Source organism: Cricetulus griseus, chromosome 4 (assembly GCF_003668045.3).
Source record: "Cricetulus griseus strain 17A/GY chromosome 4, alternate assembly CriGri-PICRH-1.0, whole genome shotgun sequence".
Lineage (NCBI taxonomy): Eukaryota > Metazoa > Chordata > Mammalia > Rodentia > Cricetidae > Cricetulus > Cricetulus griseus.
This window is the reverse complement of record NC_048597.1, coordinates 171,180,673-171,202,706: the sequence shown is the minus strand read 5'-3', so window position 1 is coordinate 171,202,706 and position 22,034 is coordinate 171,180,673. Positions and strand designations below refer to the sequence as shown.

The 22,034-nt window shown below is 41.8% G+C and overlaps 1 protein-coding gene across 12 annotated transcripts in view; it reads right to left on the bottom strand.

Moving 5' to 3' along the window:
* Positions 1–8,031: 8,031 nt before the first annotated feature.
* Positions 8,032–22,034, bottom strand: part of Parp6 (poly(ADP-ribose) polymerase family member 6) — a 33,532-nt gene continuing 19,529 nt past the window's right edge. For 9 of the 12 annotated variants that reach the window (XM_027414876.2, XM_027414879.2, XM_027414878.2 and 6 more), the window contains 9 exons: positions 21,177–21,244; positions 19,307–19,355; positions 18,741–18,853; positions 18,003–18,075; positions 17,275–17,344; positions 9,375–9,454; positions 8,954–9,017; positions 8,703–8,787; positions 8,032–8,394 (listed from right to left, as the gene is read on the bottom strand). In XM_027414876.2, coding sequence (XP_027270677.1) covers positions 8,292–8,394; positions 8,703–8,787; positions 8,954–9,017; positions 9,375–9,454; positions 17,275–17,344; positions 18,003–18,075; positions 18,741–18,853; positions 19,307–19,355; positions 21,177–21,244 — 705 coding nt within the window. In that variant the 3' untranslated portion in view covers positions 8,032–8,291. Of the gene's footprint in view, positions 8,395–8,702; positions 8,788–8,953; positions 9,018–9,374; positions 9,455–17,274; positions 17,345–18,002; positions 18,076–18,740; positions 18,854–19,306; positions 19,356–21,176; positions 21,245–22,034 lie in introns of those variants that run through there. The other 3 variants (XM_027414882.2, XM_027414884.2, XR_003485177.2) reach the window with 2 other exon arrangements.

Below are 22,034 nucleotides of genomic sequence, written 5' to 3'. Positions count from 1 at the left end.
CGCCCCTCGCCCAATCCCCGCGGCGGCCAGCGGCGCCCCGCCTCTCGCGTCTTGCCGGGCGCCCGCACCTTCTGGGAAAAGCACGACGGAGGCGGGACAGGCAGGTTGCCCTTTTGAGGAGGACTACCTTCCGTGGCGGAAGGACACAGTAGATCAAAATTGCGCATGGGTTATTCTGATGGCCAATGGGGAAGTGGTGAGAAAGCAGGACCCGCCCTCGGAGCCAGGGACACCACTACCCCAGATGCCCAGGCGCCACGGCCACCTGTTGCCTTAGGACTTGGACGGCTGTACATATCTCCCTTTTTGGCTCTCTGCCCAGGTCGCCCCATCTGCCCTGGGCTATCAGGGCGGTGCCCAGATTTATAGGTCCCCGGACATTCCTCCAGCCCCACCCGGTGCCCGCCCCAACACACACTCAGAGGCAGAGCGGAACGGGAAACAAGGGTGATGTGATGTGGGGTGGTCTGGGCTGCTTCCCAGAAACTTGTAGCCTTAGAGATTTAGGAGCCTGTTCCTGGAGCGTGAGCGAGGCCTCATAACAAGAAAGGATAAGTTTGGGGCCATGTTAATACTTTCAGCATGGTCTTAATACTGCCCTATTAAGTGCCTTGGAGCAGAAAACCAATCCAAGGTAATTAGTGCAGAACTGACCATCACACAGCGAACATCTATGCAGGTGTCAGCACTGGGTTTCGACTCAGGCATGTATTTCAATCTGTAGTATAGGAGTCTTCCTTAATTTTTTTCCTACAAGATGCTTTCTAATTTCCCAATTCTAGTCTTAACCAGAGTACTTCTCAAACTGAATCTGTTAACACTGGTCTACATTCAGCGAAGTTTTAAAAGCAGATACAATGTTGCCACATTCTAAATGTGCCTACTGTGCATACCGCCACCCACAGTTCTAAATCTAACTGGGAGTCATAGTGGCTCACACCTGTAATCCCCGCAGTTAAGGAGTCCAGGCAGGAGAAACTGCAGAGTCCAAGGTCAGCCTGAGCTCTAGGCCATCCCAGGCTAGGGTTTCTCCCCCCCCCCCTCTCTCTCTCTCTCTCTCTCTCTCTCTCTCTCTCTCTCTCTCTCCCTCTCTCTCCTCTCTCTCTCTCTCTCTCTCTCTCTCTCTCTCTCTCTCTCTCTCTCTCATGCACATGCTACCATCACAAATCTAGATAAAAAGTTAGGTGTGCCCCCAAGTCTGTGACCTTGGAGCTTAGGAGACCAAGGCAGGACTGGAGGCCAAACTAGGTATCGTCCCAAGGTTAACAAATATCCATTAAACTGGAGAATTGGTGGTTTCAGTGATGTAACAGTTACACAAATGGGGTTCATGGAAGTGGCAGACTACAGCCTGTCTTGTTCACATTAGATGACAAAATGTGTCACAGTGGCTTTCTAAAAGTTACTGTCTTGCTTTTGCTGAGAAAAGTTTAGATTACATCTTATCTTTGTTCTAGTTTTAATCACCAGCCCTATGACTATACCTGTAATTAAACAAGTACAGTCCGTTAAAAGTAATGAGGACAGCCCCTATTTCACAGGGTGGAGTTTGATCAGTTTATTATATGTGAATGAGTTCACAGTGTCCAATATGCACCTTCTTCCTAGTCTTAGAGGGCTTTCTAGAGCAGAACACCTTTCTTAATTCAGACTTGCCTTTTCTGAGCCATCCCTCTGAATCTGCATTCCTTTGATCTACAGCAACCCCAAAACTATAGGAAACCAGGGTTGAAGGACACTGCCCCTCACCCAGCCTAAAGTAAGCCCTTCTTGTTCACTGACTTGATCAGGATGGGGGAGTGAGCTTTGAGACTCACTCACTTTACTGCAGATTTTTGGCCAACAGATAACAGAATCTGGTTTAATGGCTTTAAAGTTCTTAAAATTCAATGGGAGTTCTTGGGGAAAGGTAAGTCAAAAACCATACTGTAGCCCAGGAGCTTCAAAATATACTTTGGCTCTGCTGAAATGTTGAGGTTTTAAGGTATCCCATATTGACCTCTTGGTCTCTGGAAATGGCAGGACTACCTCTGAGGACAAGACAGACTACAGAGCTGCCCACAGCCTTAAACATCAGGCTGGAAACAGAACTTAACACTTCAGCCCTACCTGCCCCTATCTGACTTGTTTTTGAGACAGGGTCTCATTCTATATCCCATCATTCTATATTCATAGATTGTAGGTATTTACCACCACACCCATTAGGCCTTTTTATGCCATGCCTTCTTCAGATGTCTAAAAAATTCTTCTATCACAACGTTAGAGCAAAGTTTCCCCCAGAGAAACTCTGGAAAAAATTAAATGATGGATTTTTGGAGTTAGAAATAAAGAAAAAGGGGCTGGAGAGATGGCTCAGCAGTTAAGAAGACTATTTTTCGAGAGGAGCTGGGTTCAACTCCCAGCATCCACATGGCAGCTCACAACTGTCTGTAACTCCAATTCCAGGGGATTTGAAACTTCACACAATGCATTTAAAATAAAGTTAAATAAATTAAAAAAAGAAAGAAAAAGTTGTCTCTGGAAAAAAGAGGGCTTCAAGAAGGAGAAATATTTGAGCTTCACAAGGAAAATCAGCTAAGGTATGGAGGGTCTCTCCATGATGTTCAGTATTCAGCAAACGAATGCAATTTCAGAAAATACAAGTTTTCTGAATGCAACTATGTGTCTGGGCTTTCCCAGCATCTTGCAAATGCTGCATCAGCAATGAGAAGCAGGAAGAGATAAGCATGGAGTCCTTACTCACTGTAAAGCTCTATCTCAGTCACGGAGGCCTTGTCACCCAACATGACCTCCAACTTTTTTCTAATGCACAACAGCAGGAGCTCACAGAAAAACAGGCCATTTAGAGTGGTGTAATCTACTCACCCAACTACTCTGACAGGTCTTGTGCTCCCCTTTCTCCCTACATTTGTAGTATACAAACTGGAGAGTAAGTAGAACCTACCTTGAGAAGTCCTTCTGGGCACATAGCCTGACACTTCCCATCCCAAAGAGGATAGAAAGGGAAAGATCCTGACAAAACAGCTATGTGGTGAAACTGTGGATGGGATGTCAATCAAGATTTGGAAGACCAGCCAGGCGGTGGTGGCACACGCCTTTAACCCCAGCACTCGGGAGGCAGAGGCAGGTGGATCTCTGAGTTCGAGGCCAGCCTGGTCTACAACAGCTAGTTCCAGGACAGCCTCCAAAGCCACAGAGTAACCCTATCTCAATAAATAAATAAATAAATAAATAAACAAACAAACAAAACAAAACAAAAAAACCAACCAACCAAACAAACAAAAGATTTGGAAGACCAAGAGGTAAGATGAGAGGTAAGATGACATCCACCAGCAAAGTCATCCAAGTAGTGAAGCTACATGGCCTCTCAATAAGGTTCCCTTATAGAAGGGACAATTCTAACCTCAGTGCCTCAGATGACTGAGATTCCTCTCTCTTCTATAATTTCTTATCATTCTAAAATAAGTATATCCCTAGGTTAGCTGCTAGATCAGGGGCCACCAGACACTGCAGAATTAAAACCATTACCTCAGAAATATATTTTATCCAATGTGCAAGTTCAGAATGATCATGTGACTGCTGTTTGTCATCAGAATAACTATTTCCAATAAGGGACTTTCAAAACAAGTGAAAAATTGTTTATTAAGCAACCTTATAAATATTGGGGGGGGGGAACCCAGGAAACATTGGATCACGTGTCCTTTTCCCAAGAAGACCGACTTTTTCCTTAGATGTGTTTATTTATATGTGTCTGTCCTTACAGACTGCCAGCTATCTCACTCAACCATCCCCAAAACAACTAGAACTAAAGAGACTGTAGGCTCTTTCCTATGTAAAACCATTTTTTGCAGACAAAGTATTAAAGGGTATCATCTCTGGCTCTGTGGTGGTGAGGGGGTAGCTAGTCTTACACTCCATTTGTGGAAAGTCCTATGCTCCAGAGTCAGTGCCTCGTCTAACAAACTGAAGCCTGCCTTTTTCTCATTCCCGGGGTTGGAGGGCTCCAGTGGAACTGTGTGATCCACAGAACTGCCTCCCCACCACCTATAAGAAGCCAAGATCTCCCTAGATGTCTACCAAGAATAATGCTGTGAGCTTGTAAGAACCAGTAATGACTCAGCACCAGACTCTGCTCCTCCTCTCTCCAGCTGATGGCCACATCCGTACCACAAACTGAGTCATGGACACACCCAGCCTGTACGGAAAACTACCAGGAAAGGAGGGAAGGTGAAATTCAAAGAGTATTTGAGTATCTGGCACTAATTGAGGAAAACAGTTCCTTTTCCTGGCCCTATCCCTATTCAAGCATGTCTAGATCTGAAGGAATCAAGATTGCTTACACTCAGGTAAGTTGAAGGTGGGTTATAAGAGATCTGGCCTCTGTGAAAAAAGCTGTCTTGTAGCGTATGCATGTCTTCATGGACCCCAGACCCCTCACCTTCAAATTAGCTGGGCCCTCAATTCTCCCTCCAAGCTGTGAGAGGATACCTCTCCTCAAACACAAGACACTACCAAGCAAATTTCTCTGCATGAGGGCATTCTTCTGTCAAATGAAGCTTTTTCTTCTTCTTTACAATGTTGAGTAATGAACCCAGAGCTTTGTACTTATTAAGCAGAGGTGCTAGGGCTGAGCTTCAGTTCCTGCTTTCAGAAAGCATTCTTAATTCTGGTTAGAATTTTTTTTCTTTTTTTCTTTTTTTCCCCAAACAGGGTTTCTCTGGGTGACAGCCCTAGCTCTAGCTGTCCTGGAAATAGCTCTGTAGACCAGCCTGCCTCTGCCTTCCGAGTGCTGGGATCAAAGGCAGGCATCACCACTGCCCGGCTCTGGTTAGATTTTTGTTTTGTTTTGTTTTGTTTTTTGGAGACAGGGTTTCTCTGTGTAGCTTGGAGCCTATCATGGTACTCACTCTGTAGACCAGGCTGGCCTCGAACTCACAGAGATCCGCCTGCTTCTGCCTGCTGAGTGCTGGTATTAAAGGCATGCATCACCAACGCCCAGCATGGTTAGAATTTTTTAATCTCATGTTTTGAATTATCAGGCCTATGAACTTCTGAGATCAGCTTTTTATTAGAGAACTATAAAATTATATATATATGCATATATAATTAATTTCATTGATATAAAAAGACCATTATTATGTTGTGCTGTCCCCACTCCCACCCCCTCACACCCCAGACAGGGTTTCTCTGTGTTGCCCTGGCTGTTCTGGAATTTGATCTGTAGACCAGGCTGGCCTTGAACTCACAGATATTTGTCTGCCTTTGCCTCCCAAGTGCTGGGATCACACCATCCAGTCTGTTGTGATATTTTAAAAAAACAAAACAAAATGATCCCACAAGGATAGCTCAGCTGTTGGAGCTTTGGGAGCAATAAAAGCCAAGTTTTCATTCCTTCTCATTCCATCATGTGCTAGCATTTGCATGACAGGTGTTGGAATGTTTATAAGTAGGGAAGATTTTTATGGGCATTGGTGGCTCATGCCTTTAATTCTAGCACTTGGGAGGCAGAGGCAGGTTGATCTGTGTGAGTTAGAGGCCAGCCTGGTCTCCAGAGTGAGTGCCAGGATAGGCTCCAAAGCTACACAGAAACCCTGTCTCCAAACACACACACACACACACACACACAAAAAAAAAAAAAAAAAAAAAAAGAAAGAAAGAAAGAAAGAAAGAAAGAAAAGAAAAATAAAAAAATTTTTCTTAATTTCTGAAATTGCCAAAAATGTTTTATAACATGTGAGGAGTCACATACCCAGGTCCAGGTAGGGCATCAGCTGATTGAGAGGCTCTAGGTGCCCAATGTGGTAGGCTCACCCTTAATCCCAGCACTCTGGAGGTAGAGACAGGAGATTTCTGAGTTGGGGGCCAGCCTGGTCTACACAGTGAGTTCCAGGCCAGCCAGGGCTATATAGTAAAACCCTGTAGGATATAGGATGACAAGAGCTCAAGTTCTGGAGTTGGAGGGACCTGGTTATAAACCCAGTCAGTCAGCTGTGAGACTCTAGACCAGCAGTTCTCAACGTGTGTGTGTGTGTGTGTGTGTGTGTGTGTGTGTGTGTGTGTGTGTGTGTGTGTGTGTATTTTTTGGTTTTTCAAGACAGGGTTTCTCTGTGGCTTTGGAGGCTGTAAACTAGCTCTTGTAGACCAGGCTGGTCTCGAACTAACAGAGATCCATCTGCCTCTGCCTCCCAAGTGCTGGGACTAAAGGCATGTGGCACCACCGCCCAGCTCCATGAAGTACTATATTAAAGGGTCAAAGTATTAGGATGGTTGAGAACTACTGTCCTAGACACATTTAAGATGAAGAAAACGTCTCACAGCTTTGCTGTCAGCAGTGTATGAGGCTATAACCACAAAACTAGAACAGGAATTATGGAATCAGTTTACTCTAATTAGCTGTGGAATACAGCAAATTATTTACCCTGCAAGAAAAAAAGTTTATTTTCCCCATCTGCAAGATGGGAATAAAAGCATCTATTTCTGAGGCTTTTGTGAGAATTATGAGCCAATATATGTAGGGAGCTTGCAACAATATATACTTATACAATAATATAAAATGTTAGCAAATTATTAAAGTAGTTTGCACACTACCTGGAAACTCATTTGTAAGAACCAAATTATGTTAACTGTCTCTGACACCATATTATGGGTTACAAAGTCTTTCCAGGAAACAGGATTCTTAGTTGCATGTGTCCACTGATAGTCATTTATTTGGGTAGCAATTATTTGTTTCAGGCCTGAATCTTAGAAGACTTGGGGGTGTTGGGATATACTAGTTATTTCTTTTTTGAGATGGGGTTCTTGCTAAGTTCCTCAGGTTAGTCTTGACATCCTGGGCTCAACAGAGTCTCCTGCCTTGGCTCCAGGGGATAAGCTAGGAATATAGGTGAATACTACCATACTCATTTATAATGTACTAATTATAAGGGTTTGTAAGACAATGAAAAAATCAGCTTCTGTGGGGAAGGGTCTTTAAGAGTGGTACTGAAGTTCACAGAAGACAAGAGCTACTGGTCTAGAGCAGGTTTTGGAAACAAGAGCTATAGAAGAATTTGAAATCATTGAAAAGCTGGGCTTTTAAAAGAGTTTTGTGGTGTTTTCTGTGTTTACATTTCTGTTTTTCATTAACATTTCATAAAATATTTGAAAATGTTCAACATGTCTCAGTTATGGTTAGAGTTAACCAACATGGTGGCAATGTCTTTTCCCAGGACAGATAAAGTCAGGAGGTTCTTTCTGAGTTCAAGACCAGCTTGGCTTACACATAGTGAGTTTCAGGCCAGCCAGGGCTACATAGTGAAACCCTGTCTTAGAGTACTGGGTATATCTGATAGGCCAGAAGCTTCAGATAATAAGACAAACACAATCCTCCAAAGCTAGCCAGTGTTAAAGAAAGGTAGTGGTTTCAGAACACCTTCCTATTCAGGGAGTTCCAACTTCCAGTGAGTTCCCACTCCAAACGCTGACAGCATCTGGCCCCCTTAGAACCTCATGCACACTAAGCAAGCACTTTACCACTGAGCTACATCCACAGTCCTAGACTAGCCTCTCTTAAAGGACTTCAGGTTAGAGAACCCAGCTTTCTGTACCTGCCAACTTACCCATTTACCCCACTTATCCTAAAAGTCAGGCAGTAGAAAGAATAAAGGCCCAGCCTCTAAGAAACAAAGCAAAGATGACTGACAGGGTTGATTTTATGTCAGAAAGCAGCTGGTCCTGAAGGTTTAAAAAAAAAAAAATCAAAGCTGCTCTGGTCTCAAATATCCTTTTAAATCTTCAGTAACCATCATCTGAGGTATTATTCTCCTCTTTATTTCATTTGCTTAACTGATAAAACTTCCCCTCATTACTTAATCTTTTGATTAAAAATACTGACATTAACTGTAGAACATAAAACTGAAACTAAATGGACATCTTTTACTTCAGGAAACAAATAGTCCCAACTTTCAGGATATTCCACTCCCACAACACAACCCCTTATCTGGGGCCTCAGTTAGGTGCTAGGCCGAGGCTAGGTAGACCACAGTGATCATATCCAGTCCACAGCACCTTCCATTTTATTGTTTTATTTACAAACAGGGTGAAGTCAACTGGGCAAATCAGGGGTGGGAGTCAGTCAGGGCCATCCAAATGTGGAGAAGTTCCTGGATCAATCTCCACCATGAAGGCTGCCTCTTCTATCCTTTTCTTGGCCCTTGAAATTTCTCAGGGCAGCCTCACCTGCTGCTCCTGAGCCCTTTTACAAGGGCAGATGGATCCTGGGGGAACAGGGTGGTACGAGGGCTGGGGCCCCCTCAGTTTGTGTAAACCTGAGTTCCGATCACACGCATGATTTCCTTCTGTATCTTGGGGTCCTGAGTATTAATGTTGGCATCGCCCACCTGCCCATCCTCATATCTGCCAAAGACAGGGGAAGTATGAGCACAAGGGGAAGCATAATACTAAACCATGTCTACCAGCAGAAGTGTTTCCAGATGTGACCATTTCATCCAAAAGTCAAAGATTTTGTCACTGCTCTTCAGGATGAACGGATCAGCTCAGCACAGACCCCAATGATGTGCCCTTATCCCTAAGGGCAAAGTCCCACTGCCAGCTAAATTAGCAAGGGACAGGACTCAGAAAACAAAATTGGACATCCTCAGCAGTCACACACCATCTACCGTCCTCACTCTTCAAGTAATCCCAAAGGTTCCTTTTAGACTCACACAAAGAAGAACCTTGTGCAGACATGGTCGGACACAGGGCACACCCAAATGTTCCCATGCTTCTGAAGGTCCTTAGATGTAATCACTGTGAAAAGAGGAGCCAGAAGTCACAGATATAAAGCTTAAGACAGTCCAGGTAGGGAAGGAGGACACGATGCTTCAACATAACTTTTAGTTGAATCATATGCCAAAGAGGCATCAGAAATAAAGGTTGAGTTTCCAAAAAGACATGAACTGGGTGAATTGCATACCTTCACAAAGTGCTATACAGTTTAGATTCCGACTCTGCAGGAACCTTGACTGAATGGATCGGGTCTGAAAGAAAGAGGCAGAGGAGAGCAGAGCAAGGTAAAATGTTAGAGCTTGTTCTCAAGAAGCTGGTTAGTTATTGATGAGAGGGATGACAAGGATAGGAATTGGGTCTCCTGAACTCCCAGCCACCCTCCAAATGTTTGCTACATATAATGACCCTAATGGCTCCACAGCTTCCATGTTCATCTTTTCATTTAACCTGCCTTTGCTTTCAGATAACATACGACTGAAGATCATTTTACAATATACCTAGTGCCTTTACATGATCTACAATGGCCCTAGCTCCACTGTTCCCCCATGTGTTATTTTTAGCAGGATCAAGAGAAAGGTCATAACTCAGGCAGAACCAGCAAACAATACCTGGGGGATGGTGTTCATCCTGTTATATCTCTGGACCAGCTCATCCTTGGAAGGCATTCTGTGCTGTCCTTTGCCCATTCCTGTTACAGAACAACAATCTCAGTTAATTCATTCATTTCCTAAATATTTAATTTATGGAAGTACTTACTATATGCCAGATACAAACTAGAGACATTTGGTGATACAGTGGTGAATAAACAAGCTATTTTCCCACACAGAATTAGTCTGGTAGAGATTGCAGGCAAGGAATAAGTAATTACAACACAGTATGGTGAGGGTTGTGATGGTGAGCTTATAAGACCACCATGTGAACCGGGGAAGGAGAACTAGCCTAGCCCAGGGGTTTGAAGATGTCCTGGTGCAATAAGACTCAGGACCTCAGAATTAGGAAGAGTTAGTATAATAGAATATGGAAAGCATAAAGACAGATAGGCCCATAGACTTAAGAATGGCAAAAAATGATGCAAAAGATGTAAACGAGGGCCAAATCAAGCAGGCTTTATGGGCTGTTAAGGCAACTGGAGCTGATCCTCTAAGAACACCAGGGAACCACTGAAGGGTTCTATCTAACACAGGGAAGTAACACGAGTCAGGAAAGAAGGGCCCAGCAGAGTAGGATACCAATACCTCAGAGTCAAATGACAAGCCAGAGACATGAGTTGGGAGTAAGCAAGCAGAGGAAGTACAATATGCTGTAGTTTTAAAGTTACACAAAAGATTTACCACTCAGGATAAAGAGAAAATAGAGCCCTTCCATATTGATTCTCCGGAGATATTCACTGACAACCACATTGAAGAATACTACCTTTAGAAAAAGTGCCAACTCCCTCTCATTTCTATTATCTCAGTACATAAAATCTCTGCCCCCCACCCCCTTTTTTGAGACAGGGTTTCTCTGTGTAACAGTCCTGGCTGTCTTGGAACTCACTTAGTAGACCAGGCTGATCTCAAACTCAAGAGATCTACTTGCCTCTTTGTCCTAAGTGCTGAGATTAAAGGTATGTGCCACCATGCCCAGCTATTATTATTACTATATTATTTTTTGTGTTTTTTTGTTTTTGTTTTTGTTTTTTGAGATAGGGTTTCTCTGTAGCTTTGGAGCCTGTCCTGGAACACACTCTGTAGACCAGGCTAGCCTCGAACTCACATAGATCTACCTGCCTCTGCCTCCTGAATGCTGGGATTAAAGGCGTGTGCCACCAACACTTGGCTACACCACCAATGTCCAGCCACGCCTTGCTTTTTTTCTCTACTATTTTTAGCAATTATAGAAGAGGCGTTGTTTGTAAAGAATGAAATAGGATTTCTGCTTATGTATCAAATAGTCCCTGTATGCCTCCTACTCCTAACTCTTTTTAGCATAAGGACAGGATTTCAGTATGTCTCCAGGCTTTTCATAATCACAGCCTATTAGTTAGAAGTGTGTAACCAACAAGATGGGACAAAATATGAAAATGATATTATCAATACAATCCATAAACAGGGTTCCAATCTCACCATTCTACTTCATTACAACTTCACTCTGCTTTAAATCTTGGTTTTGCCAAAATTTAAACTTAAAATTTTTCCCCATGGGAGAAATTTATTATTATTATTATTATTATTATTATTATTATTATTTAGTTTTCATTTTACATACCCCAGTTTCCCCACTCCTCTTCTCCTGCCCTCCCACCTCCTTTCCATCCCACCCCCTATTCAATTCTCAGAGCGGGTAAGGCCTCCCTTAGGGAGTCAACAAAGTCTGGCATACCAAGTTGAGGCAGGACCAAATGCCTTCTCTCCTATATCAAGGCTGAGCAAGGTATCCCACCATAAGGAATAGGTTCCAAAAAGTACATTCATGCAACCAGGATAAGTCATGGTCCCATTGCCAGCTCCGCTCCCTTAACAGATCAAGTCACATAACTGTCGCCCACATTCAGAGGGCCTAGTTCAGTCACTTGCAGGTTCCCCAGCTGTCAGTCTAGAGTCCATGAGCTTCCACTAGCTCAGGTTAGCTGTCTCTGGTTTTCCCCATCGTGGGCTTGACTCCCCCCACTTGCTAATATGATTAAACTTAAGTTTTATTTATTATGTGTATTTGATGTGAGTGCAGGTACATATGGAGGTCAGAGGATAACTTTTTTGGGTTTTATTGTTTTGTTTGGGATTTGGTTATGACTTTGCTTGGGTTTGGACTTTCCAGTCATAGCTGACCTAGAATTCTCTATGTAGACCAAGCTGGCCTTGAACTCATAAAGAGCACCTGCTCTGCAATGCTGGGATTAAAGACAATGTGTGCTACCACACTCAGCTCAAAGGACTACTTTTAAAAGATGGAAGGGATAAAACTCATGTCATGAGGCTTGGGTATCAAGTACTTTTACTGGTTGAACTATCTCACCAGCCTATCTTGGTTTTATAATGGCCACAAGTGGGAGGTGATAACTACTGGACTGAAATTCTTCACTGAGCAAGCCAGATGTCAACTCAACATGCATTTACACTAAAATTTCATGGTAAATTCATGGCCTGAACAAAACTCAGCTTGAACTGCCAATCCCTTCCTCCTGTAGGACATCTCTATCATCCTGAACAAGGCTTAACTCTGTATCCAAATATCATGATCTCAGCCTAGATATTTCAATGGCAAAATTCTAAGAGAAATTCCCATTCAGGTTCTACTTCAGAGAAAGCAGGCAGGAGAAGAAAGAATAATTTGATTTCTTTGGTGAGCCTTAGAGGTGGCACTTTAAGTACCTAAACTCTTGTCCTGTCTCAAACCTATTTCACTGTCCGATTCATACTGATCCAGTGACTATTCTATTCCTGTCCTTGGACTACACTATTTGATGCTTAGAATAATCTCTGGACACTTTTGTGTCTAGAATTATTTTTCTTTTTTCTTTCTTTCTTTCTTTTTTTTTTTTCCGAGACACGGTTTCTCTATGTAGCCCTGGTTGTCTGGAAATTTGCTCTGTAGATCTGATTGTCCTCCAACTCACAGAGATCTATCTGTTTGCCTCTGCCTACTGAGTGCTAGGATTAAGGGCGTACGCCACTACCATCCAGCCAGAATTAATTTCTAAACAGGACTAAACAAAGAAAATTTAACTCCATTCATTGTCCCTAATTTCTTCAGACAATCATGGGCAAGTTATTAGAGTGTCATTGGTCAAATGCATGCTCTTTAAGCACACCTCATGCTGCCCACCAAAGATAACCTCTGAGAAAAAAGAAACAGAAAACCAGAGTAGACTAAGAAGGAAACATGCAACAGAGTTGACCAAATGCCAGAATAACAATAGTAAGCGGGACATTTGCATACAACCCACCCAGTGTTATAAAGGTTTTTATTTATCTTCTGGGACCTCAGAGATCCAGTGATTCAAACAAAGTGTCCCCTTGTCAGTCAATATTGTAATGAGAACAATGGCCTACAAGTTAGGAGACTTGGATTTCAGTTTTATCTCTGCTACTCAAAGTTGTATGATCTAAAGAAAGTGTTTGACTTTTCTACAAATCAGCTTATCCATAAAATAATAAGGAATTGGACTAGAGGATCAATAGCAAATTCTTATTGAAATATTATGGGAGTCTGGATCTTTAACACTGTGGTTTGGAAAGGACAGTGTGATATGATGCTTTAATGTAGTTGGTAAAGTGCTAAGGAATGATAAGAAATCTATAAAAAAAATTCCTGGCTCCACCTGGTAACACTCACCTTTAATTCTAGCACTTGGGAGGTAGAGGCAGGCAGATCTCTGTGAGTTCAAGGGTAGCCTGGTCTAAAGAGCGAGTTCCAGGGCAGGCTCCAAAGCTACACAGAGAAACCATCTTGAAAAACAGAGAGAGAGAGAGAGAGAGAGAGAGAGAGAGAGAGAGAGAGAGAGAAATTGTCTCCTCCGATGACTGTATGAATTCATATCCCTACAGACGGTAAAGGAGATCCTGTGGATTTTTAAAGCCTTTGGAATAATCATGTATTATCAGATTTCTTTCTTTTTGTTGATCTACATGGGTACTAAATAAAAACTCACTTAGTTTTTTTATTTCCCTCTACAGGTTACATAGATTTCATACGGGGATGGGGGGGATTTCTTCAATGGAATCATCATTTATAGTATTTGCTTGCTTTTTAAATAGGCATTGTATTGACCTATACATTTTTTTTTAAATGTCACTTGAGATTGGACTCAGTGTATGCTCTACCATGTAGCTGTCTGTGTACTAGAACATTTTCCCCCAAAATCAGGGTTTCTCATGTAACAGCTCTAGATGTTCTGGACCTTGCTCTGTAGACCAGGCTGGCCTGGAACTCACAAAGATCCACATGTCTCTGCCTCCAAAATGCTGGGATTAAAGGTATGCGCCACCACCACCACCAAGACTGGTGCTTCTTTTAACAGCTGCGATAAGGCCAGGCACATACCTCTCAGTATTCGGGAGGCAGAGGCAGGCAGATCTCTGTGAGTTCAAGGGTAGCCTGGTCTACAGAGTAAGTTCTAGGGCAGGCTCCAAAACTATAGAGAAACCCTGTCTCAAAAAAAACCAAACCAAACCAACCAAACAAAAAACAAAAACAAAAAACCAAAAAAAAAAAAAAAAAAAAAAAAAACCCAAGATAAGGTCTTTTAAATTGCCCATGCCATCCTTGAACTTGCTATTTAGCTCAGGAAGGCTGTTAACTTGTGATCTTTCTGTCTCAGCTCACTGAGATACAACTGTATGCCACCACACCTGGCTAACAATTTTTTTGTTTTGGTTTGGTTTTTTTGTTTTTTGAGACAGGGTTTCTCTGTGTAGCTTTGGAGCCTATCCTGGCACTCGCTCTGGAGACCAGGCTACCTTTGAACTCACAGAGATCCACCTGCCTCTGCCTCCCGAGTGCTGGGATTAAAGGCGTGTGCCAACAAGGCCCGGCTAACAAATTTTAAGATATGCTTTAAATTATTTATTAATAAATATATACATAAAGTTTTATGTATATAGCTGTGCACCATGTGAATATCCTCAGAGGTCAGAAGAGGATATTGAATGTCCTGAAACTAGAGTTATGGATGGTTGTAAGCTGCTGTGTGGGTGCTGAGAACTGAACCTGGGTTCTCTGGAAAAGCAGTCAATGCTTTTAACCACTGAGTTGTTTCTCCAGCAAAATTTAAATACATTTTATGATTAATCTTATTTTTTATGCATTTTATAAGTATCTTCTCCAAGTTTATACCCTGTCTTTAGTCTTTACTTTCCCTTTACATATGCTCTTTTTGTTTTGTTTTGTTTTGTTTTTTGTTTTTTTTTCTCGAGTCTGGGTTTCTCTGTGCAGCTTTGGAGCCTATCCTGGCACTCTCTGGAGACCAGGCTGGCCTCGAACTCACAGAGATCTGCCTGCCTCTGCCTCCCGAGTGCTGGGATTAAAGGCTACATATGCTCTTTTGAATAGAATGCTTTAGTTTCAATCAGATCTGACAAACTTTTTTTGTTTCTCTTTTCCATTCTCTACATTTTTGTCTAAGATTAAAACAATCTGCTCCAGCAGGGCGTTGGTGGCACACGCCTTTCAGGAGGCACAGGCAGACGGATGTCTGTGAGTTCGAGCCCAGTCTGGTCTCCAGAGGAGTGCCAGGATGGGCTCCAAAGCTACATAGAGAAACTCTGTCTCGCAAAACCAAAAACAACAACAACAAAAAATCTGCTCATTGATAGTTTAAGACTCATAAGACTATGCACAGAGAGGGACAACTCAGAGGTAAAGTGTTTATCATGTTCAAAGTCCTGGGTTCCATCCCCAGACAAAGAAACAAAACAAACAACCCCCTCCCAATACTACTTGGGCTTGATCGTCTACCATGTTTTTATTTTCTTTTAGTCAGTTTTATTGTTACACTTTTCTAGGCCTTTTGTCAAAAGGTGTCAAATTATTGATAGAACATTTACAGACTTTTCTCCTAAACTTGAAAAAATATGGTACATTTGTCTTTATGCTGGCTTTTCTGTTCACATTTGTGCTCGTTCTTCTTAAACTAACCCCCTCTGTTTACCAGTTGTTTTTGTTTGGCTGTCTCACTGCATATGCTAGGCAAGGACTTCACCACTAAGCTACATCTTGGTCCATCATTTTGTTAATTTGTTTGGTTTTTGAAACAGATGTTTCATTCTGTAATCAAGAGTGGCCTGGAAATTACTATGTAACTCAGATTGCCCTTGAACCCTCCTGTCTCCTCCTGAGGGCTGGGATTAAAGGCATGAGTCACTATACCCAGCTGAATCATCTGACTTTTTCAGTCCTGCCCTACAGTGTCTGTATCAGCTCACTGGTTTTCCTTTCTACCTATCATCATCTTTTCTTTTTTGATTCCTTTGTTCTATCATTAAAAAGGGTTCTAGATTCCTCTTTCATGTTTTGTTTTGTTTTGTAGTACTGAAGATTGACCTTAAAACGTCATGTATAATAAGAAACACTTGGCCAGGCGGTGGTGGCACACCCCTTTTAGTCTCAGCACTTGGGAGGCAGAGGCAGGTGGTTTGAGGACAGCCTGCTCTACAAAGCTACACAGAGAAACCTTGTCTCTGGAAAAAAAAGGAAGGAAGGAAGGAAGGAAGGAAGGAAGGAAGGAAGGAAGGAAGGAAGGAAGCTCTACCATTGACCTACATTCCTAGGCATTTTATGAATTTATTTTGAGACAAGATCTCAATAAGTTGCCCAAGCTGACCCCAAACTCATGATCCTCTTGCCTAAGCCTCTAGAATATCTGGGAAAACACACACACATGCATGCACATGCTCACACACGAGCGCGCGCACACACACACACATACTCACCATCATAACTAGATTATTAGTTTTGCAGTTCTGTGATTCTTTTGTTTTGTTTTGTTTTGGCTTTTCAAGACAGGGTTTCTCTGTGCATCTTTGACCATCTTGGAATGTATGCATTCTGTAGAATAGGCGGGCCTCTATCTTACAGAGATCTGTCTGCTTCTGCCTCCCAAGTATTGGGAAAAAGTTTTGTGCTATTACTGCCTGTCTTAGTTCTGTGATTCTAGATTTTTTTTTATTGCTATAATTACTGAAAATACTACACAATAATCTATAAAAAAATACTAGTATAACTGCTTTCCTATAGTGGACATGCAACTACTTGGTTTGCTGTATCTTAGACAGAGACTCCACTGAACAAGAACAAAAGCATACCAAACAGAAACATGAATGTCTAACACTGAAAGAATTCCAACTTCAATTCTTTTTCTGAGCTAAATAATACTAGAATCATCTTAGAATCTGGACGTCATTCATGTCTCTTGAATAAAGAACTTTCTCTTTCATTCAATGTAACTATTATAATAGTGTGTTTACAGTCCATTTAAAATTTAAAAGGTAGTTGAGTGAGAGAATAGCATCTCCAAAAATATAAGCAAATTCTAAGACCCCAACATTCAAGAGTATTGACACTTGAATTCATATGTATGCACACAATTTGTAATTGCTCATGTCAAAAATGTAGTTTATATGGGCATGGTGGCACATGCTTATAATTCCAGTACTTAGGAGGATCAGGAGTTCAAAGTCATCTTTGTATACACACTGAGTTCAAGGACAACATGAACTATACAAGTCAGTCTTGAAAAAGGAAAACAAATCTGGTCTACAAAAAGCCTTTTTTGCTTTCTATTTATTCATTAATCCATCCCCAGGGCCTACTTCCTACACTGTATAAAACTACCATTTTTTACAATAACAACCCTTGCCTTATCTAAATTTCTAATGATAGAAAATAGAAAAGAGACAGAATATGTATCCATGATTGGAAAGGGCACTGACAAAGACCAAGTATCCACAATGGGAGAGGAGACAGCACAGATCATGTGTTCACAAATGGATGCAATATAAAGAGTCAAGGTGGCCAAAGAGTATTGCTTACCTGAGTATCCAAAGGAAATACTGGAGATGGGGCTCAGGTAGATGCCTTTGCCATAGGCTGCTCCATGCAGCTTGCAGGGAAACACCAGGATGAATATATGAGCCTGGGCCCCCCATGGCTGTATATTAGGCATCCATAACACTTATGCAGTCCTTTGTCCCTCCATTTATCTACCTTCTCACTCATTCAAATAACTCTAGGCACCTACTCTTGAAAAGCTGATTGGCTGAAAAGTGGATTAGGTTAAACTGTGTGCTTATAAAATGCTAAAGATTAATGCCTTGGAGAACAAGGAGTAGCAGAATCACTGAGTCATTCATACTTATGACCTCAAGCCTTCATATATTTTCAGATTCTCAAACAAAGGGACTATGGAAAAAGTAGCAGGAAGAGGATCAAAACCACTCCCAGTAGTTTCTAAGGGCAATGAAATAAGTCTTTGTAACAACTTGGAATAGCCACAAAATGGAAGGTCTCTGTCATAACAGGTTAATTCCCATTCCCTAAACAACCAAAAACACAGCTCAACTTAAAATATACAACAGCCATATTCATTCAATATTTACAATGCCAACTTTGTCTGTAGGTAGGCTCTATTTTTCTCAAGGTAAGCTAAGCATGATGATGTTGAGGCATGAACAGAGAGATACTCAAGCACTTTACAGCAGACTACCATAAACTGAGCGAAGTAGGGAGTGAAAAGAAAGGAGAAAAGGACACAGCCTCACCTGCAGTTTGGTGTAGGATGCATTGACCAGCCCATTGCGCAGGATTGAATGCCAGTTCTCAATGTGGGACCCACTGTAAGGCAGGATAGAATATATGTCCCCCTCATGGTAAGAGATTCCTAGGACTACTTCCAAGCCTGAAATTATAACCCCCTTACCCACATAGTACATGCGATGGGCAGACACACCTAATGACTGACATGTTCACAGATATAGACATAGGCAGCAAGATGTATGTGTGTATGTGTATGTGCGGTTAAACCTTACATCTCTTGTTTTCAACTAACCACATTCTAAACCCTCAACCACTGGCTACGTATTTTCATTTGCCTATTTTCCTGATGCTTCAAATTCAATAAATTCATCTCAAATTCAATAAACTTATCACTGATCTCAAATATGGCTTCTGGTCCAGAGGTCACATTGTATTTTTTAAAGAAGCACTAAGACTCACTCTAAATTGCCCTTAATACTGTTCTTTTCTTCCCTCTCACAGTTAGGCATAAATTGTGGATTTCTTCCCCAAACTTTCAAATCTATCCTTCCAATCTGTTCCTTCTTATCTTTTTAAGTAAATATTCTTTCCATTTAACTACTTCATAGGTAGTTTAAATATAAAGAACATGTCACATGTAGCATTTTACCCTTTACAGTAGCATTTAATAAAACAAAACTCACATATCTCAAGGCCTTACTATCTCATCCCACCTACTGCAGCTCAGTTCCCACCATCCTTACTGGAAGGCAAAGGTGCTTCCGTAGAGCTTCTTGGCGGTCCGGAACCGAGCCTCCTTGGCAGGAGGGCTGCTCAGCAGGAGGAATTGGTGTGAGGTGTGCATGAACTTCAGCTGCTGCCCATGGTGGGGGTGGGATAAAAAAACAGAACAGAAATAGAGATCAGGGAGGGAAAGGTTGGAAACAAGAAACAAATTAGAGTTACACTAACACCAAACAAGGGAAATAAGTTTAGGCTCAGAGACTATGCTGATGAGCTGGCCATTAATGGCCCACGCCTTTATTCCCAGCACTTGGGAGGCAGAAGCAGGTGGATCTCTGTGAGTTCCAGGCCAGTCTGGTCTACAGAGCGAGGTCCAGGACAGGTTCCAAAGCAATACAGACAAATCCTGCCTTGAAAAACCAAAAAAAAAAAAAAAAAAAAAAAAAAAAAAAAAAAAAAAAAAAAAAAAAAAAGACTATGCTGTACCAACCAAGCTAATTGGGGACCAATACAGTTAGTGGGCATTGGGCCCTTCTTTGCCTCTCACTAGAAGTTTGAAGCTTACAGTGGGAGAATAATTACTTACCCTGCTGAGAGGTAGTTTGACAATGTGTGACCTGTTGCTAGAAATTATCCTGGGGAAGAAACAGAAAAAGGGAAGGGACAAAATGAGTATGTGGTGAAGTTATCCCGAAAAAGCAACTTTCCTCTAATCTACGTACTACAAAAAAGATGCCAATGTCTGAATTGCGTGATTATTTCCAGGCCACAGCCAGACTAGTTAATTATCAAGAAATTAAACAACAGGCAAAAAGAGAATCTGGGAGAAGGCTGATATATCTAGGGAGAGAAAAGCATTGAACAGAAAGAATATTAGAAGCTGGATAGTGGAGGTACACGCCTTTGATCCTAGTACTCAGGAAGCAGAGGCAGATGAATCTGTCAGTTTGAGGCCAGCCTGGTCTACAGAGTTGAATCCCAGGACAGCTGGGGGTACATAAAGAAACCCTGGTTTGAAAACAAAACAAAACAAAAGAACCACAAACAAAAAGAGTATCAGAAGTTACCAATTAGAGACAAAGGTCTGAATAAAAAATGGTTAAACTTGTGTCTGGGTTTTAAAGTCTCAAAACCGAGGCTCAGGAGCCAACCTGCTTAAGCTCAAAGGAATCCTAAAGAATCTCAGGGATAGAAAAATAGACACTATATAGATTGGAGGGAAGTAACCAAAAGAAATTAGAATTAGCTTTCTCAGGAGTCAAGGACAGATTAGGCTGTAAATAGGCTGAACATAAGAGTAGGAGAACAAAGATATAAAACAGTGAGGGTTCAGCAAGAACACTATATCCTACAGTAGATACGGTGTTTTCTGTACCTCATCTATGTACTTATTTTGTGGTTGTTTAAATTTTTGTGTATGTATATACAAGTGTGCATTGGGCAGGTGGTGCACATATATGTGCACCCGTGGAGGTGTTGTTCCTTAGGAAATGTCCACTTTGTTTTTTGAAACAAGTCTTTAACTGGGACCTAGGGCTCACTGATTAGACTACACTGGCTGGTCAGTGAGCCCCAGAGACCTGCCTATCTTTGCCTCCTAGTGCTGCAATTACAAGTGTATGCTGTCATGCCTGGCTTTTTTTTGTGAGTGCCAGGAATCATACTCAGTTCCTCATGTTTATATGGTAATTATTTCACCAACTAAGCAATCTCCCCAGGCTCTCAACCTAACTTATGATGCTACTTTAGAAAGTCTATGTCTGGTAATTACTCATGCTATGTATGAGGGGACAATCTACTGCACTGGCTTCTTAGTGTCAGGGGCTGACTTGGAAGGAGGCAAACTAGAAAGATAAGTTGTCATGTAACAAAAGAAAAATCAGCAGGAGGGAGGGAGAGTAATGAAACAGTCCAATTCTTTGCCAGCAGTAGGAAACAACAGTGCATCTGGCTCTAGCCACTCTTCATCAGGGAAGGAGATAGCAAGTAGAGATTAATTTCTTTGAACACCCAGAAAACTAAGCTGAAATAAACAGTGTAAGAAAACTTCAAAACCTACTAATGACAACTATAGTTACTAACATTAAATTTTTGAAAATTGCTGTGCATGGGCAAAATCCTAGCACTCAAAAAGTCTAGTGAGCCATTACCTAATGCATGCTGTACATAACAAATACACATACTTTTAAAAATCTTATAATTAAAAGATGTAAGAAAACAAGCATTTGGGGAAATATAGAATACTTAAAGAGAACCTGAGAAATCATGTTAGAATTTGTGACCTCTTTGTAGTTAGTTACTGTCAAGTCAAGACTTGTCAGCAAAACAAGAAAAAGTAGTCATAATCTAGAACCTTATAAAGAATGCTGAAATCCCTTTAGGAGAAGGTATAGATCCGTGCCCTATAACTCTTTCCTTCCCCACCCCCTATGAAGCCTGAGCCATTCAATCCATACCACTGCAGAAGAGGATGGGCCAAGGGATCCAGCTTGTCCATCTGTTTCTTGATTTCCAAATATGAGCCCTGTAAGACAATGGCCATAAGATTATCTCCCAGGAGAGGAAGGACCCCTCCCACTCTCTACAGACTACTGGGACCCAAGGCAAGATAGGCAATTGGAAGAACAAAGTCAAGGGGATTCCCACCCTTAAGGAGGTCCAGCCAAGTTGGCAAGATTTATGAAAATGACTGAAGATGCTTACAAAACAACATGCAGGTGGGTCTCCCTCATTTTATGCAACTCCTACAGCTCTAAAAATGCTGCTTACAAATCAAAAAATAAATAAAATCAATGTCTCCCAAAGATTAGGCTAAAGAATCCTGTGGCAAATCTTCACATAACACGGTCTTTCTAATAGTGAATCACCCCTTCTAGGTGTACCTTCTGTGTTAATCTGCACTGTGATATATAGGATTGGCTGAGAAGAGGCCCACCTGTAAATATGAGTGCAAATGAATGTCTATTCATGCAGAGACTGCAGACGAGGGGTGGGGAAATCTGGTGAGGGACAGCCTTGAGTCAAAGGATGATCACTGCTCCGTGTGGCTGCCCCACCCCTAGAAGGACAGAAGATGCAGCCCCTGGATCTAGCTCCTTATCTCCAAGCACCCTCTTCACCCTCCCAACCTTGGGCAGAGGTCTTTCCCTAGCTTCTCTAATTCCTCAAGAACTATGAAAAAAAGTTAAAACATGAACAACTTGTGAAGAAATCTGCAGCAAAGATAAAGGTTGAGAGAGACAGTAGGAGTGAAGAGAATTAGAGTAAGAAAGCTAACAAAACAGAGAACAAGAACTGAGAAGGTTACAAAGGGA